Source organism: Arachis stenosperma, chromosome 3, assembly GCF_014773155.1.
Source record: "Arachis stenosperma cultivar V10309 chromosome 3, arast.V10309.gnm1.PFL2, whole genome shotgun sequence".
NCBI lineage: Eukaryota > Viridiplantae > Streptophyta > Magnoliopsida > Fabales > Fabaceae > Arachis > Arachis stenosperma.
The window spans coordinates 28,877,434-28,897,244 of NC_080379.1; the positions used below are offsets into that span (position 1 = coordinate 28,877,434).

Sequence of the window (19,811 nt, forward strand, 5' to 3'; positions counted from 1 at the left end):
TGTACACATAGAGGTGTGCGTATGCACACAAAGTAAAATTTTCTATTTTGTGTGAACGCATAAATACGTGCGGACGCCCTCAACAAAAGGCACTTCCCAGCTTGTGAGTATGCATGATGTTGTGTGTACGCACAACTTAAAATTTCACAGGGTGTGCATGCGCACCAGAGTGTGCAAACGCTCTCAACAGTAAGCATATCCCTGTGTGTGCGTGCGCACTAGAGTGTGCGTACGCACGTTTTCTGAAAATCACAGGGTGTGCGTGTGCACACGAGTGTGCGTATACACAAGTAAAAACATAGCCCCTGCTCGGAGCACGCGCACAACAGTGTGCATGGGCACACAAAGCAGAACTCACAATTTTCTGCAATATCACAGAATTCAGGTTTTTAACACCAACTTTTAATGATCATATATTTTTCTACAAAATTTTGATTTTCACGAAATCTATACCATTTTAAAGTTCTTTGAATTATCTTTAATTTGATATAAAAATCAATCAATTTCAAAAACTGTAGCTCAAGATATAATCCACCAAATTTAGCCCAAAATCTGCTTTTACCAAAAATCTTAAAAACTCAATTTTACCAAAACTCTCAATTCAAAAGAAATTATTCACAACCCAACAATACCGAAATCACTCAAGAATCATTCAACCATATAAATCTTTCAATCATCTAAACCATTTAATACTCACCTCATCCAACTCTAAATTCAACCTGAATCACACCAATACTTATAAATTTCCATCATTATTCAATTATATAACATCCAATCCTTAACATCCCAATTTATTAACTCCTTCAAGTCTTATCAATTCAAGCATTAAGATATCATTATCAAAATTCACAAGCCACCTCATTTATCAACAATATCAACACTTGTCATCCATTATCAATATTAGCAATATTCATCATTAATTTTCAATCAAAATCAATAATCATCACCAACATCAACAAATATCACAACTTATCTCAATACCAACTTCATATCAAAACAAGGACTCCACATCAAAAGAGCATTTCATACAACTCATACAATTTAATCCTATCTTAAAGGCCACTAGTCTAGGTGCCCAGAAATATTACATATTACATAGAGAAAACTAAAATTATACCTTCGTCAATTCCCAAAATGTACCAAACACCAAAACAAAGCCACCAAGATCGATCCAAAAGCCTCAAACCAACTCCAACAAACACCAAAACTCAATCTAACATCATACAACATACCAACATCAAATTTAGGATTCACAAAAATAACTAAACACAAGGATTTTAAGAGACTTATCTTACTCAACGATATTAGAGGTAAAATTCAACAATATTTCAATACTAGATCACCCCTAAACAACCAAAATCGTAGAATCTACTCAAGAACTAGAATAAAAAATGTGAAAATGTTAGGACAGGAAACTAGAGTATGAGTTTTGAGTTCCTACCTACAAACCTTAGTTAGAAATGACGGGCTCGGCAAGAGTTTCGCATGGCCACAAACGGCTCGTCAATCGGAGCTCCGTAGCTTAAGATATGAGCAAAAGAAGAGGAAGGTGAATAGTATTCTTCCCTCTCTTCTCTTCTCTTCGATCTATCCGAGTTCTTTCTCTCTCTTCCCCTTAAAATGAGCTGAAAGCTCATTAATAGAGCACATATATATTGGGTCTTAGGCCCGGTTTGGGTCCGACGTAACCCGTTAGAGTTTTTTGTCCGTTTAGCCCACTTTGGACTAAAAACTTTAAGTTTAATGCCCGGTTTTCGATTCTAAATTATTTCTGTCCTTTTAAAATAATAAATTGAATTTCCAAAATCTTATTTTTCTCAATATGCGGTAGCAGTCTGACTAGAGCCAGTATTGCTGACTTAAGTGCCGGTACGCATTTTTACAAAAAAAATTGTAAAAGATACATTTTTCCACTAAAAAATTCATTGAATTCAAATTTCACCTTTTTGTTTTTAAAATATCATTTTTATATTTTTGAACCTATTCCAGGTAGTTAAAAATTATTATTTTATTAAAGCGGTTATTCTGGTTCTTACAGGCATCGACTGCATGGGTATTGACTGCATGGGTATCGACCCTAAGTATGGGGGATTATTTATAAGATGCTGATAAGAATTATAGTTGAGAACATTAGTGTTATACCCTTCTAATGTGGGGTATCCAGGAGGAGACATCAGATTATACACTGGATTAGTCCTCACACTATCACTTTCAGGACGCATTATCACCTTAAAAGGTGGTGAATAATTATATGGCAATTCATACTGGGGCCATGTTGAAGGTTGCCCTTCTGTAATCACAACAGCAGTACCGCGTCAACCACTACTAACTATTATAGGGGTAGCTTCAACTCCTATATTTCTCATACTAGCCTCGCCTGCCCCTTCAGAGTTTGACCCACCAGTCGAAATACAAGCATGATTAGACATACTTACAATCTTACCACTTCGCAATTGCATACAAAATTACATGGCACTTCAATTTACCCAGAGTTTCACTGAGCGTGCCAATTTGTTTCACTCATTTTTCGTTGACTTCGACAGATAGTGTTGAAACGAGCTTGTATCACAATCTTATTCGCGGAGTAGATATGACTCCTTTCTCAAAGGATGAACTCAACTCATGATTTACTTATCTACTGCTTTAATTTAATCTATGTATTGCAAAATGATATTGCAGAGTGAATTGCAAAGTCGTAATCGAAGAACTTGTGCAAAAGATAAAAATAAAGATGAAATAAGAATAAAGAGGTTGCCTGTCGGGCATGAGGAGGACAGAAGTGGCGGGAATGATCTTGGGAATGAGCTAGGGGAGACAGGTGCTGAAGACAATGATACTCAGTGTTCAAATTTGGAGGTGCAGATGCTGAAGAACAGAACAACCTAGGAGTTGGCAAAGGAGTTAGGCGACATGCTATACAATGAGGACGATGACATTATGGCAATACTGCAAGTACAAAATGAAGAAATAGATCACAAAAGAAAAATAGCGAAGCAGAAGGAAAAACTAAGACGTTGCAGACCCAAACATAAAAAACAGGTATGTTAGAAGCTTTTTAAATGATTTTTAGTTCTTGGAATGTTAGGGGGTTAAGGGGTGATGGAAAGTTTAGCATGGTGAAGAACCTTAAGAATAAACATAGATTAGATCTGTTGGGCTTGATTGAGACTAAAAGGGAGATAATGACAAAATATAATGTGGCAAGAATATGGGGACAGGATGGTGTGGGATGGGAATATGTAGGCTCTGAAGGTGTAGCAGGTGAACTTTTATTAATATGGGATGAATCAGTGTTTAAATCGAATAACTGCTATAAGAGGGAGAGATGGTTGTGTGTTGAAGGGGTCTTGGTAAAGAGTAGTTTCAACTGTGCATTTTTCTTGATTTATGGTGCACATGACAGGGATGCGAAGTTGCAGGTGTGGAAAGAGCTGAGCTATATAGCTGGGTTATGTCAGGTGCCTGGTTGTTATATGAGAGATTTTAATGAAATAGTACATGTAGAGGAACGACAAGGTACTGGTGTTTTACCTCGGTGTGCGGAAGAATTCAAGACTTGAATACAAGATATGGACTTAGTGGATTTGCCGCTCACTGATATGTTCACATGGTTTAGGGGACGTTCTTGTAGTCGTATTGATAGAGCTCTGGTTAGTCTAGAGTGGTTAGAGGAGTTCTTGGAGACTCGGGTACGAGGTGGACCAAGGGGATTGTCAGATCATTGTCTTATTATAGTAGAAGACAAAAAAATGAGGGGAGGTCCAAGGCCTTTCAGAAGCTTAGATTCCTGGTTTACACATGAAGGCTTCCTCATAACGGTGAAGGAGGAGTGGAGAGGTTTGGGGGAGATTCAGTTCACAGATAAATTGAAGGCGTTGACGATTTCGTTAGGGAGGTGGCATAAGGCCAATTTTAGTGATATGGACAAGAAGATTACGACCTTTGAGGAAGAAATTAAGAAGATTGATGATATAGTGAGCAATAAATTGTATGATGGAATGATGGAGCCTAGATGGAAGGCGCTAGTCACTTGCTGTGAAAGGTGGTATGTGATAAACGGCTATTTTACGGTTTATCTTGTGTTTAATTGAGTGGATTTTATCCACTACTCTCACACTTATTCATAGAATTCGCATGTTTAACATTTTCCTTCTTAATTTTGTGCTATGATTGAGAACATGCTTCTTTGGCCTTAAATTTGTTAGCTGTAATCCTCTCTTATTACCATTCGATGTCGTGATATGTGTGTTAAGTATTTTCAGGGGTTATAGGGCAGGAATGACTTAGAGAATGGAAAGAAAGCATGTAAAAGTGGAAGGAATACAGGAAATTGAAGAAATCGTAAAGCTGTCAAGCCTGACCTCTTCGTATTCAATCGATCATAACTTGAGTTATAGAGGTTCAAATGAGACGGTTCTATTTGCGTTGGAAAGCTAACATCCGGGGCTTTAAAATGATATATAATTTGCCATAGTGGTCGTACAGCTAGGCGACGCGCACGCGTGCATCTGTGGACACAGATTAGAGGCTGCAGAGTGAGGGAATCATAGATACTTCTCATTATTCACAATTTAGGTTTTAGATGTAGTTTTCTAGAGAGAGAGGCTCTCTCCTCTCTCTAGGTTTTAGGATTCCCAGTTTTATGCTTTTGAGTTGGATATTGCAAGATTTACTACCTCCATTGAAGTCTTTATTATTATAGTTTGTTTCCCATTTCCTTACTTTTTAAATTTTCATTTACATTTATCTTATTCACGAGTTACATATGAATATTTCTGATTTTGGGATTTTTTAATGCAAAGAATAATTTTCCATTTAGTTTTATTGTCTATTTGCTTGCTTCCAATTAATTTGATTATTATGTCTTCTTTCTACCCCTTGAATATGTATGCGAAATTGGCATCCATGTCAATGGAGTAGGCTTCAACTTGGCTTTGGAGTTAGATTAATATTTGGAGACCCTTGAGTTGGAAAAACTTAAGAGTTAAATAGTAACATGAAGTTGTTGGTTAGCTCTCTAGTTGCTAACGCTAATCCTTCCCAAGGGAGATGATTATGACTTGTGAATAGAAGTTGGCTCAACTACTTGAATTTCCTTCATTCGTTGAGGGTTAACTAAGTAGAAACAACAACCTATTATTATTAATCTTGGAAAATCCAACAAGGATAGAACTTTCGATTAATCTTCTCCTAGCCAAGGCTTTTTATTTCAATTGCATAAAACCTCTTGTTAATTTTCCTTGCTTTAAATTATAATTAATTAATTTATCATTCCTCACTCCAAAAATTCTCAGAAAAACCCATAACCAATAGTAACACACTTCCCTGCAATTTCTTGAGAGACGACCCGATGTTTGAATACTTCGGTTATTATTTTTATAGGATTTGTTACTTGTGACAAATAATCTTTTGTATGAAAGGATTCTTTGTTAGTTTAGAAGCAATACTTTCAACGAGAATTTAATTGTGAATTCTAGACCACGCAAGGAATCCGTTCATCAGTATGTGAGAAAAGAGATTCATTGGAAGCAGATGTCCAGATTGCGACAAGATAAGGAGGTGGACAAAAATACAAGATACTTTCACAATATAGCTTCAGCAAGACGGAGAAATAACAGGATTGATCCATTGCTAATCAATGGCAGGCTGGTCAGGAATTAAGCTAGGATAAAAATTGCTATTAGAGATTTCTATAAGGATTTATATCACCAGGAAGATTCTCTTATGATGGGCTTCAGGGATTGTCTGCTGGGTAGGATAGTTCAGGAAGATGCTGTGAAGTTGGAAATGTTGCCATCTGCTGAGGAGATCAGGGAGGCTGTGTGGGAATGTGAGTCTTCTAAGGCACCAGGCTGTGATGGGTACAACATGAATTTCATTAAGAGGTGTAGGAATGAGATAGGGCATGAATTCATGACAGTTGTGATCGGGTTCTTTCAGACATCCAGGTTACTGGCAGAGTCCAATATCACTTGGGTGGCACTGGCTCCGAAGTTCGTTGGTGCAAGGGAGATTAAAGACCTGTGACCTATTAGTATGGTTAGGTGCGTATACAAGGTTATTTCCAAGGTATTGGTTAGGAGGATGAGACAAGTAATGCCAGAGCTAGTAGGGGAGACTCAGAGTGCATTTGTGAAAGGTAGGAAAATACATGATGGGGTACTTATCGCATGTGAAACTGTAAACTGGCTTAAGCGGAGGAAGGAGGAGGCAGCGATAATCAAGTTAGACTTCCAAAAATCATATGATAGATTCAAGTGAAGCTTTATAGACATAGTACTGCAAAAGATGGGATTTGGGCTTAGATGGAGATCGTGGGTTATGGAGTGTGTGACAACAGTTTTTATGTCAGTCTTGATAAATGGTTTGCTATCTAAGCCGTTCAAAATGGAAAGAGGCTTGAAATAAGGTGACCCACTTTCACCATTCTTGTTTGTACTGGTTGTAGATGTGCTACATTGGATGATCGGAGAGGCAATCAGGAATGGCCGTATATTACCATTGTTGGTTGGGATAGATAGTATAGAGTTATCGCATCTCCAGTTTGCAGATGGTACAATTCTGTTTTGTCCACCAGAAGATGAGACTATCAAGAACTACAAGCGACTCTTGAGGTGCTTTGAGTTGATGTCAGGGCTCAGCATTAATTTTGACAAGTCGAGCTTGATTCCAGTAAATTGTGACGAACAGTGGGTCCAACGTATACGCCGTTTGTTGAGTTGTAAGGGAGATTCCCTTCCAGTTAAATACTTGAGAATCCTTTAAAGAGAAAATTCGAGGTTGGTGAAGACCTGGAAGCCCATAATAGACAAAGTGGAGGAGAAGCTCAGCCTGTGAAAAGCTAAAGTACTAAACAAAGCTTGGAAGTTGGTGCTGATCAAGTCAGTTTTAAATAGTTTGCCAGTGTATTATCTGAGTTTGTTCAAGATGCCGAAAGTTGTTGCAGAAAAATTGATATCTTTGCAGAGTGGGTTCCTTTGGAGGAAGGAAGATGGAAGTAATGGGATGGCATTAGTTAAATGGGAAGTGGTGCAGGCCCCTAAGAAAGTGGTGTGCTCTTGTAACAATCTAAATCCTAATGAGCTACTGTCAACTCAAGTGCTACCTACTAAAGGAGGCCCCTGGAAGGATATATGCCAGTTACAAATAACAAATCAACATATAAGGGATAAGATGGTTACAGGCTTGTCCATGGAGGTTGGTGATGGGCAACGTACTCGCTTTTGGGAGGATGTATGGTTACTCTATGGATCGTTGAAGGATCGGTTCCCCAGGTTTTTCTCTATTTCAAACCAATGTAGATCTGTTATAGGGGATTGTGGGTTTTAGAACAGGTTAGAGTGGATTTGGAATTTTCAATAGAAGAGAGAGCTCTTTCAATGGGACTTGGAATTTCTGAGTCAATTACACGAGGTGTTGAGACTTGTGAAACTAATAAATAGCAGAGAGGATAGAATTGTGTGGAAATATGATAGAAAAGGTGTTTTTTCAACTAACTCATTTGTGCAGGTTTGGCAGGAGAAAATAATCCCAGAGGAGGTTACCAGTTACATCTTCACTAATACTTTCTGAAAAGATTTAGTTCCACCTAGAGTGGAGCTGATTACTTGGTTTGTCCTTATAGGTAGGGTGAGTACAAAAGATAAGCTTAGCAGGTTTGGAATTATCAGCCAAGAAGACAATGCCTGTGTTTTCTGTAATAACGAGGTGGGGCATGTACACCACCTGTTTCTAGGATGTGGATTTGCTTGGCAGGTATGGAGTGCTTGGATATCGATGTTATACCGACAGTGGTCTTTTTCGGGTTCGATGAGAGAATATTTCTTATGTTGGACAGAGGAACCAAGGAGAAAGGAGGGTCGAGAGCAACGATTGAGATGCTTCTGCGCAATCGTTTGGAACATCTGATTGGAAATAAATAGAAGAATATTTCAAAATGAAAGCAAAGGTGTGGAAGAGATAATCAACATGACAGTGATGAGCTCCAACGAATGGAGAGGTGTATATCCCTTTGATTGTTGATGGCTATGCCGGAAATGACATGGGACTTTTCTTTGTGCTGTTGTGCCACTATTTCTAAACTGGTTCGTTGTGTCTGTTAGTTTTGTTGCTCTACTGTTTTCTGTTGAGCTCTTGCTTTTAAAAAAAAAAGAATAAAGAAAATAACGGGAAAATAATGAAAATAAAAGATATAATGAACTTAAAAGGAAAATAGGAAAATGAAAAGGAAATAAAGGAAAATAACGAAAGAAATGATGAAATAATGGAAAGAAAAATAACAAAAGAAAATAAAACTTAAAGGAAAATAGGAAAATGAAAAGGAAATAAAGGAAAAAAAAATAAAGAACTTGAAATAAAATGGTGTTGCCATTCAACACTCACATGCACAAGCATTCCATTTTTTCGTGTATCAGTGTGCCTGAAAATTTCTGCCGAGTTTTGATGTGGCTTTGGAGTAAGTTGGAATGGATCCTTATTTTGACTTCAGTCTTCCTATTTATGGAGGAAAGATTTGGCAGTTGTTCTCCTGACGTTCATTTTGTAGCTTGTTCCTTATTTTTCGCCCCATATTCTCCATTTCAACTTGAAGATCAAGTAATAGTCAACTCAACTTGAGGGTCAAGTAAAAGCCTTAATGTTCAAGAAAAAATAATAATTGCTTTTCAAACTACTGTTGAGATTTATCTTAGTGTCGAAAAACTCATTCTGAAGGCCAAACTACTTCTCTTATTAGTTTCACCTAGTTATTCAAATTGACATAACCCTTATGTCGACCTTCAAAGAGTTGACATTTACCTGAGTCAAAATATCGATTTTGAGTACCAACAAATGCCCCTTTAAAATTTGTTATTTTGTGGGAAAAAAAATACAAGTTTTATATATGTTTATGATGGGAGCTGGACCACCAAAAATTCAGAAAGTTTGACCTACCACCTCTTCAAAAGTATTGCATTGTCATTTTAATTGTTTTGGTTATCTATTATACTTGCAGTTTCACCTGCATTGCAATCGAAGCCATCTTAGTCGAAGCAATGCAATCCTAGAAAGGGACTTCCTCTCAAGTTGCTAATGTCGACACTCTTTCTGATCGGGAAGTGGATGAACCTGTTCATGCTGAAACAGAAATTCTTCAACCTATTATTAGTCTGTCTGTCCCTATTTAGACTCTGACTCAGAATTCATCATCGACAACAGCATCTCATACTTCGACAACTTTTCCTTCTGATATCTTACGTACAATTGAATCACAATTAGATTGTTCATGTCATTTGTCCTAATTTTTATGTAAATAGCCAAACTTAACTTAAGGTATTTTAATAGTTAACTATATAAAATTTTACTAAACTTTTATGTTTTATGTTAAAAACAAAAAAACAAAAATCTCTTGTAATGACACGTCCCCAAATTAAATAGCTACACTCTAGAAAATACACAGGAACTAAGAAAAAGATTTTGCATAAACTTAACTAGTATTTTTTTTTTTCATTTTTAGATTTGACTATTCTCACATGGCTAAAAATTACATTTCACATGTGGGACAATTAAGAATCTGGTTGTCCATTTTTCTGGCTCCCAACTTACCAAAAAACATTAATCTTCTTAATATAGAGGGACAAAAAAAAAGAGAAAGCAAAAACTCATACATAAAAAAAGCTTTGATTATTTTTTTTGACAACAAATTCCAAGTCACTAAACAAAGATACAATAACTTAAAATATATGTATATAACAAAAAATGGAGGAAAAAGAAAACAAGAAAAATTAAACAACATAAACAAAGCGAAACAAATAAATTTGTAGAAATTTACGCATTAAGCGGTAATTATTGGTGTATGTATGTGAGGTTGGGAGTTACCTTTTACAGGATATTAGGACTTTCTTCTCTCTTTCTAATACCACCATAACAATTCTTAACCTCCCAACACAACAAATTCTAAATAAACCATAAAAATTACCTAAAATAAAATTTAATTTCTTTGTTGTTTTAGACATTGGTCTTCCCTGTTGAGCCTTGGCTGGATACCCTTTGATCATCACCAGAGACCTTTAAGGAATTTTTGTTTCTGGGTTTCACTAATAATAATAATAATTTCAAAGGGGTTCAGCTCCTTGTGCTGCCAAGAAAATTAAATTGAAAACTTGCTTTTTTTTAAATAAAAAAAAACGTGTGTTTGTTTTTGAGGATTCTTTTGCTTATTTGGAATGTGGAGAGATCCTGGAGTTCCTGCTGACTCTTTCTATGAAGTCCGCCCTGAATGCACTGATGTCCCCAAGTCTCGATTTAGAATCAAGGTTTGTTTTCTTTTTCGTAAATAATGTTAGAGATAAAACTATACAAGTTCTTTTCTCTCAATGGTTTTTAGTTTTTAGAATAAGTAATTGTAGGAAATATGTCATAGTTTCTGTATCCAAAGATCAAAAATTTAATTTTTATTATCTTTATTCTACTTAATAAATTTTAGATATTTTAAGAATACTAATGTTTTATTGAAAGAATTTTAGATATTTTAAGAATACTAATGTTTTAATAATTTTAGTTGTTAATTTTAATTATAAAAAATCTATAATATATATTAATTAAATTAATTGTTAAAATTACAGGAACACCCGTATTTTAAGAATATTTAAACATTTTTCTATCAAATTATTAATGGCCGTTTCAACATTTATGAGAATGAATAATGTGAAGAATTGATCGTTAAAAGATTGTTTTTATACTGTTTTTTTTTTCCAATATTTCAACCATTTTAATTTGTTTGTTCATGTTATTCTTTTTTGGTGTGGTTCAGGCTGGTAAGACTCTAAGTGAAAGAAAGTGGAAAGCTGCATTTTCTCCAGAAGGATATTTAGATATAGGAAAGACTCTAAGCCGAATTCATCGTGGGGTAATTACTAATTACTTTTCTAATTGAATTGTTGCTTCAAACATGCATGTCCTTGGAAGCCCTTATAAGAATTTATTGAAATTTGAAAAATTAGGGAATCCATCCATCAATTAGAGGAGAAGTTTGGGAATTTCTACTTGGTTGCTATGATCCCAGGAGCACCATTGAGGAAAGAGATGAGATAAGGGAGCGCAGAAGGTAATTATAATCTTAGTAATGCTAAGAAGACAAAAAAATAGTCAGAAATTACTTTATTTAGTATTAATTGTCGTAATAATTATAAATGCTAAATAAAATAAGTTATGATTGTTTTTGGTTAATTTTCTTTAGTTATTAAACATTTCCATTATATCTCATACATTTGTTGGATGACTTATGAGTATATGTTCAGGGAGCAATATGCTAAATGGAAGGAAGTGTGCCAAAACCTGTTTCCTCTGGTAGGAAGTGGGAGATTTATTACAGCACCTGTAATTACTGAAGATGGTCAACCAATTCATGATCCTTTGGTTCTTTTGGAAACACATCCTGACAATGGAGTAATTGTTCCAACTCCTGAGGCTGCCAATGCCAAACCTTCATGCACTGCTGAAAGGGTCACTGACAAGAGAATCATTCAATGGATGCTAACCCTCCATCAAATAGGTTCTTTATTTTTTAACCATTTATAATGTCATTTACTTATTTTAAACCATAACAAATAATTGTATGTTGTAAAAAAGAAATGCTAGTTGTTCTTTAATTTTCAGTCTGTTTTTAGTAAGTTTTTTTAATTTGAATCTCATGACTATATTGTATTGTATATCACAAATACATACATATAAATTTATTTTCAGGTCTTGACGTGCTTCGAACTGATAGAACACTAGTTTTTTATGAGAAGAAAGAGAACTTGGCCAAATTGTGGGATATTCTTGCTGTCTATGCTTGGATAGATACTGATGTTGGCTATTGTCAAGGTATACCTCTTAATATATTCTCTATTTTTATTTTAATCTCAACTATCTTGCTTCATTTTTTATTTTGGAAAAGTATAGGTAAACAATGTGAATAATTGATATATCGAATATTCAATTCATTAAATGTGAAAGAAGGAAAAAAAATACCGAAATACGAAATGAGTATTATTTATGCAAAATAGAGAATATATAAGATTTGACTATTTCAAAAGTTTTATTCTAACTTGTTTTTGACATTGTAAGAAAAATAAATGTAACAATTATATTTGCAGCTTCTGTAAATTCCCAAATTTAATTTTCTAAAAACACTTCTGTTTTTAGGAATGAGTGATCTATGCTCCCCTATGATAATGCTTCTAAGTGACGAAGCTGATGCATTTTGGTGCTTTGAGCGTCTAATGCGTAGACTGGTAAACTCTATTATTAAATTTGTTTTAGACAATGTTTAACATTGGCAAATATGATTCCAAAAAAAAAAAACATTTCATTTCTCATCTTTAGTTATTGACTTGGTTTCTCATCTTAAAAAGATGTTATATTCTTAGTAGTAATCTTAGTGCTTAACTTATATAATCCATAATTATTTTTTTTTAAATTTAAATTTTATATACTGATCATGTAAAAAAATTTTACATATATATCAAATTAAATATTGTCAAGAAAATAAAATAACTTTTTTATAATCATATATAACATGAATGACCATCATTAAATAAAATTTAATTAAATAATAGTATAAAATAATTTATACTATTTTGAATCAAAATTAATATGGGTATTATTTACTTTTAGATAATTGGAAAATAAGACTCAACAAATTAAAGATGGTTGGTTATACAGGACTTTGTGTAATGAGCTGTTTTTCTTTTCTTTTTATTAGAAAATAGAATATCATTAAAAGTATTCAAATATTTCTCCATTTCTTATGATCTATATATGTTTAAAAAATTTTAAAGAGAGGAAACTTTAGATGCACCGATAGCTCTGTGGGGGTGGAGGCTCAACTAACCAATCTAGCTGAGATTACTCAAATAATTGATCCTAAACTTCATCAGCACTTAGGTAACTCCTTCGATCTTTCTTTTTTCACTTTAATTTTAGGGTTTAGGTATAAGGCACGTGTTAATGTTACTACTAATAAAAATTTTTAATCAGAGGCACTTATAAATTACTTTTGTTACCGAAGTGTCTCCTTATACATCTGTTTAAAATATAATAATTAATTATTATTAGTAATAAGTTGACAGATAATATATTGATACTCTATACTTTTCTTAAAGAAAAAAAAATTAAGAAATAATGAGAATGATATCTGCCTTTTTGTTTGGTGAACAGAGCATCTTGGTGGTGGTGACTATCTCTTCGCTTTTCGAATGTTAATGGTTCTATTTCGTCGAGAATTTTCCTTTTGTGATTCGTTGTACCTGTGGGAGGTTTGTTTAGCCTTTTTTTATTTAGATTTTAGTAGTTGATTTTTGTTGTTGATAATATGTGTGCATTGTTATTGAATAGATGATGTGGGCTCTAGAATATGATCCAAACTTGTTCTGGGTGTATGAAGAGGCAGAAGCAGAAAAATCAGAGGAAGCAAAACTAAGATTAAAGTCAATGCGTCATTATGGGAAGTATGAGAGAGAGTACATGAAGAATGGAGCAGCAAAAGATGCTCATCCTCCTCTTCCTATTTCTATTTTCCTTGTTGCCAGTGTTTTAAAAGAAAAAAGCGCCGTACTTCTCCAGCAAGCACGTGGCTTGGATGATGTTGTCAAGGTTAGTCAACATTTCATCATCTTCTATTATCAATTTTCAATATCTATTAACTCCTTCTTTCTTCTTAGATATTGAATGATGTAAATGGAAATCTTGACGCCAAAAAGGCTTGTATTGCGGCACTTAAACTTCACAAGAAATATTTGAAAAAGGTACTACAATAATATATATTTATTTTGTTATTTTTTCAGCTTAACATACATTGACTATTTCCATATACGAAAATAAGTAATTTATTTGTAACTGCAGCAAGCACAGCAGAAAGCACTGAAAGCCGCAGCATCATAGCACCAAATAAAGCACATGACGTGGCATCCCGTGCTTGTAATACAATATTGGTTTTTTTATTTCTTTATGGAATTCGAAAAAGAATTTCAGCGATCAAGTCTAATTGCTAAGAAATAAAATGTTGTATGTGACAAATTTCTTCCTATACTTTTTGTATATGTAAAATAACAAAAATTAAGTATCAATGTTCATAATTTGTAAAGTATATATATAAATAAGATATATAGTTATTATATTTGACAAACAGCTCGATAGGCACGACCGTCTTAATTTTTTTTTTCTTGAAAAAATTTAAACATTTTCGATCATTTTTAAAATTGAGGATAGAAGAATATCTCTTACTTTTTTTTCCCCTCTAAGTTAGGTTTTTCATCAACGATTTCACTCTGATTTTAATTTTTTTTAATTAATGTAAGAGTTTCTTTTACCATTGTGTCACTCTTTCCAAAATTTTTATTATTAAAATATTATTATTTTCAAATAATTTATCCAGATACTACTGTTTTACCATGGTGATACATGTTATTTTATTTTAAGCGCGACTTATTAGGATACGCAAACTGTTAGGCGCTCATTTCATTAAAAACAGTAACAAGGGAAGTGCATTCTTATATACGTGTTTAACAAAAACTAATGATTTAAGTAAATTAATAATTAACTAACATTAATATGTAAATAATGTTAAAATTGGTTTATCATGCATTTAAATATATTTATCAATGTAACTAAGTTTTAATAACATGAATAAATGAGACATATAATTAAAACTTGTATTATGTCATAATGTAATGCAAAAAATCTTAAATATAGATGATTAATATTTATCTAATTCAATTCAAGTTATGAGAGTTAGATTGGATTGGTTTGTCTGAATTTGAAAAAAAAATATAGAAATTTAAAAAGAATATTTCGAGATTGAGAAAATTGAAAGGGATATAAAATCAAATAATTATGTGGATAAATTAAGAATAAAAAATTTATGACTAAGAGAGCAATACACACAAAAAATTGACTATTGTCTAAAAATCTCTAATAAATACGGAACAGAATTTAGGATTAGATAAAAATTAAAGAAAATAATTTTCCTATTTCAATTTATTTTTTTTAATGTAACAGTTAAGAGAAATATTTTATTCATACTTAAATTTCTTAATAAAACTTAAAGAAATTTTTATTTTCTAAATTAATAAAAAATATTTAAAAAATTTAAAAAAATTTTTACCTCTTAATTTTAAAATCCTAATGTATAAGTTCACTAAAATAAAATGGACCAAATCATAATTACGTCTAAAATAATAAAAGTAAAATAAAATAAAATAATCTTAAAATCAATCCTAAAATGAATTCTAATAAGGTGATGTATATTTGATTTAACTTGACTACTTAAAGCCTTCAATGCAACTTGAAAATAGTAAGATGTTTGGTTTTTCATAATCATTGACCACTATCTTAGCTAATTCTTGATGCATATTTTGAACAAATAATTTAGTTATGTTTGTAAAACCTTCTTTTATTTTCTTAGATGTTACTCTTGTAATTAGATCAATTGGCATATGATGATAATTCTTAGTTTGTTTCACAGAGATCGTATCATTCCCTTGTAATTTAGTAGTGGTTTACTCCACTTGCTCTGGGTTAAGCGGGTAGTAGCAAAGAGGTTGTGGCTCAAACCCACTTGCTCCGCAATAGGTATTTCTGTCAACGGTTAGCTACCAAGATATGTCGGTTTGGCTTTATAACTGACAAATGATATCATCAGCCATAGGACAGGCATATATCATATGCATATGTGTGTTTTGTTTGATTGTGCATTTAATTGGGGTTGCCTATGTGATTATTATGCTTACCTGCTATATTTGCTACCTGCTTTATCTGTATCCTACTTGTGTTTGCTTTGTCTGTATTACTTGTTTGTACATCGGAGTTTTGGAGGATTGGAGGAAGACGGAAAATTAGGGTTTAAGTTGGAAAGGAATTAGAAATAAGAATATTAGATAACCTACCCTGTTTATGGTTTTTCATTTTTAACTTTAAGAATTATATATGAGTGTCGGAGTTCTAGGATTGCCTCTGGCTTTCTCGGGACCTTATATCTTATGTACGTGGCACCTTTACTATGCTGAGAACCCCCGGTTCTCATTCCATATGGATATTTGTATTTTTCAGTTGCAGGTCGAGAGGCACCTCGTTAGGCGTCTGGAGTTTCGGTTGCAGTGAAGTTGAAATGTTGTGTAGACTTCTCCTTATTTTGTTTAGTTTCTTGAACCTCATAGAGGCTTTTGGAGAAATATGGTATTTGAGTATTTTGGAAACTTGGGATTATATGTATGTATGTAAATATTTTCCGGCCAGCCTTAACTTCGCAGGCTGAGCTCGGAGCTTGAATATTTTGCCTTGACTCTATACTCTTATTACTTATATATATATATATCCATGTTTTCTTCGTACACGAGTAAATGTTATTCTAGAGTGTTGCACTTTTAATTTCTCGATTTTGTTTTAACTATCCTTCAAGACTCCTCAAATATTATATTCCTTCAATTATAAGTGTATATATATTTTATTTTAGATGTCGTAATACCACACAACCTCTGTTTTACGGCTTAAGTGTAAAGCTCTATGTGGTAGAGTGTTACATTATGGTATCAGAGCAGTTCGTTCTTATACATCCTGAGGGACGGACTGACTATACTTCTGGCATACTTTGGGAGTCTTTACATGCTAAATTACGTTATCTAATTGATATATGTGGCATGAATATTCATGAGCATGTATTTGGGACTTTGAAACACTAAAATTGTGATATTGAGACTGATCAACTTGATATCACTTGTTTGGTGTGAATAGGAACCAGATGTCGACTCACAGATGCGGTCGCAGGCGAGGCGAAGGTAGAATAGGTAGTGAAAATCCTGAAACAGCAAGAAACGACCCTATGGACTTTATGGATGCCATGGGAAACATGGCTGCGGCTATGCAAGCAACAGCTGAAGCGTTGGGGAATCAAATGAATAACGGAAATGGGAACAATGGTGAAGGGGGAACGATGACACTTACTACTTTTCTGAAGGTGCATCCTCCAACCTTCAGAGAGACTACAAACCCTACAGAAGTCAATAACTGGCTCCAAGAAATGGTGCGGACTTTGCAAGCTCAATAGGTTTCCGAGGAACAGTGGATATAGTTCGGAACCTACCAGTTATAGGGTGAAGCTCAATACTGGTGGTAGAAAACGTAGCGCATCCTGTAACCGGATGGCGTTGTGATACCTTGGAAGGTGTTTTGAACTGAGTTTTACAGAAAATATTTTCTTAATTCAGTTAGAAATGCTAAAGAGCTTGAGCTGCTGCAGTTAAAGCATGGTCAGATGACTATTACGAAGTACACCAATAAATTTGAAGAATTGTGCCGGTTTTCTCGAATCTGCCAAGGTGCTCCGAAAGATTTTACTGAAGGAAAATGTATAAAGTATGAGGGAGGACTTCAGAGTGATATTATAAGCTCCGTTGGACCGAAGGAGATTAGGGTTTTCTCTGAACTTGTGAACAAGATCTGAGTCACTGAAGAATGTCTAAAGAAGGCTGCTATGGTGGAGAATGATCGCCGAGAATTTCATCGAAGGGAGCACAATCAAGGATTCGTACCAAGGGGCCAAGAATTCAAGCAAAGAGGATACGTGCAACAATTTTCCAAGGTCAAAACCAAGTTGGAACGAATGACGATCATCAAGGAGATGGTAGAGTGAAACAAACAAGAGCTACTTCAGAGAATCTGACTTGTCAAGGGTGTGGGTGCTACCATCCGGATAGGCCATGTCGTTTCGGCTTAGGCGTATGTTACAAGTGCAGTTTACCAGGGCACGTATCTAGAAATTGTAAGCAAAGGGAAAATCAGGTTGCGGGTCAATCGCAACAGCAAGATTGAGGTAATTGCAGTAACCGGACTTAAAGAGCAGTGTATGTATTTAGAATACCACGTTTATTCATAGCTTAAGATAGGAAAAAAACCTAAGACCAAACATGTCAAACTTAGTATATATTAGACTTAGAACCAAACCGAGTCGTTTCGAGTACGATATTGCTATTAGAGCTTGCAGAGTTTAATGAGACTTTTGATGGGTGTTAGACGAATTATCAAATTTTTAGAGATAAACAAAACAGGGTGTGGTAGCGGAAGCGCACAGAGTGGGAAGACCTTAGGACAACTATATGTTGAGTTAGGATGGGGATTACTCTCACAGACTCGTGTGGTGGATAGTATTTTCAAGGGAAAAATTTTCTGTTAGGGGAGTAGGATGTAAAACCCATAAAATTAATGAATAATTAACTATTAAATTACTTATTAATCAAAGAAATTATAAAATTGAATTTTATAGTTTAATGAGGTAGAATTAATTAAAACATAAATTTTAACACTAATTTCAAAGGATTTGGCCCAAGATTGGGCTGAACGGGCCAAACAGGTCGAATCGGACCCAAACCGGACCAAAGGCCCAACTCAATTCATTAAAACAAGGAAGAAAAGAGAAATAGAAACAAACCCTAACCTTCCATTCAAATCCACATATCTTTCAATCCAGAGCTCCAATCGCCGCATTGTTTGTGGCAACGCGAACATAGCATCGAGCTCTACAAAGCTTAGTATTTAATTAGGTAAGGAAAGTATTTTTCATTTTCAATTCTCTCCTCCCCCAATTTCGAAAATTCTATGATTTGGGTGTTTAGATTTTGTTGGTTTTGACGTTTAGGATCAAGCTAGCTTAGTGGGTTTGCCGGATTTTGACCCAATTTTTCTTCAACAAGGTGAGACAACTCTAATCCTAGTAAATTCCTTGATTATTGTGTTTGGGTATTGAAATTTTGTATATAAATGTAGTAATATGATATATATATATATATGATATATATATATATATATATATATATATATATATATATGTATGTATGTATGAATTGGAGCATATTTGTGGAAATTGAAAGCTTGGAGTGAATCTTGGTTGTTGAATCTTAATGGTGGAGGCTTGTGACCTTGCCAATTTGGGTGTCTTTGACTTAGGAGAGAAATCGGTTAAGGTATGGTTTTGGTTTTTCGTATGTAATATATAATGTGTCGTGAAAACTTAGGCTAGTTGACCGTAAGATAAGTTTGAAATGCATGTATGGTTGGTGTTGTTTGAGCCCTAGTGATAAATATAATGTGTAGTGTGTATTATTGTGAGAATTGATGTATAATGACGAATTATCTGAATTTGAAGAAAAACTGGTATTTGAGTGATTAAACTAGTTGGTGGATCATATATTGAAATTAATTGGATTGAGTGATTAGTTATGATATGAGAATAGATATTTTTATTGTTGAATGTTTGATGTTGAATTATTGAGAGAAGAAAGTGAATTATGAATGTTGATTGTTGAAGTTGAAGTGTGATGATTATAATTATTTATAATGAGCTACATGTATGTTGATTATGAGTTCTTGGGGTAAACTTGATTGTATATGTATATTGATGGGTTGTGGAATGAATGATAAGGGTTGAGATTGAATTTAGACTATTTTGAGTTGGTTTAAAAACTTGGAATGTTGGTTTGAGTTGGAAAATGTGGTAAAAATAGACGTGGGTGTTTTTGATGAAAAATTGATTTTTGACTGAATTTTGGCGAGCCATGACTCGACTTCCGGACCCCAAAACCTTTTCAAACTTGTTTCATATAAAAATTGAGTCCATGAAGTTTACTCCGTTTAAAAAATGGATGAAAAATAATTTTTAACGAAAAAGTTATGCACGTCAGAAGTTTGGTGTATAAGATGTAAATTCTGCAATTGTATCAGCTTTTTAAGGAAAACGCAGGTGGCGCGTACGCGGACATATGCTTGCATACGCGTCCATTTGTCTCTATCCAGGGCACTCG

General features: G+C 34.1%; 2 protein-coding genes across 2 annotated transcripts; both read left to right on the forward strand.

Moving 5' to 3' along the window:
* The first annotated feature begins 6,036 nt into the window (after positions 1–6,036).
* On the forward strand, positions 6,037–7,329 carry LOC130965782 (uncharacterized). Its single transcript, XM_057890545.1, has 4 exons — positions 6,037–6,224; positions 6,306–6,364; positions 6,449–6,672; positions 6,928–7,329. The coding sequence occupies exons 1-4, from the start codon at positions 6,037–6,039 to the stop codon at positions 7,327–7,329; spliced, it is 873 nt and encodes a 290-aa protein (XP_057746528.1).
* A 2,873-nt stretch (positions 7,330–10,202) lies between these two features.
* Positions 10,203–13,936, forward strand: LOC130970835 (uncharacterized). The gene is made up of 11 exons (XM_057897030.1): positions 10,203–10,292; positions 10,790–10,885; positions 10,980–11,083; positions 11,277–11,530; positions 11,722–11,844; positions 12,166–12,254; positions 12,801–12,906; positions 13,180–13,277; positions 13,357–13,614; positions 13,683–13,766; positions 13,864–13,936. Exons 1-11 carry the CDS (start codon positions 10,203–10,205, stop codon positions 13,900–13,902), a joined length of 1,341 nt encoding a protein of 446 aa, XP_057753013.1. The 3' UTR covers positions 13,903–13,936.
* The last annotated feature ends 5,875 nt before the right edge of the window (positions 13,937–19,811 follow it).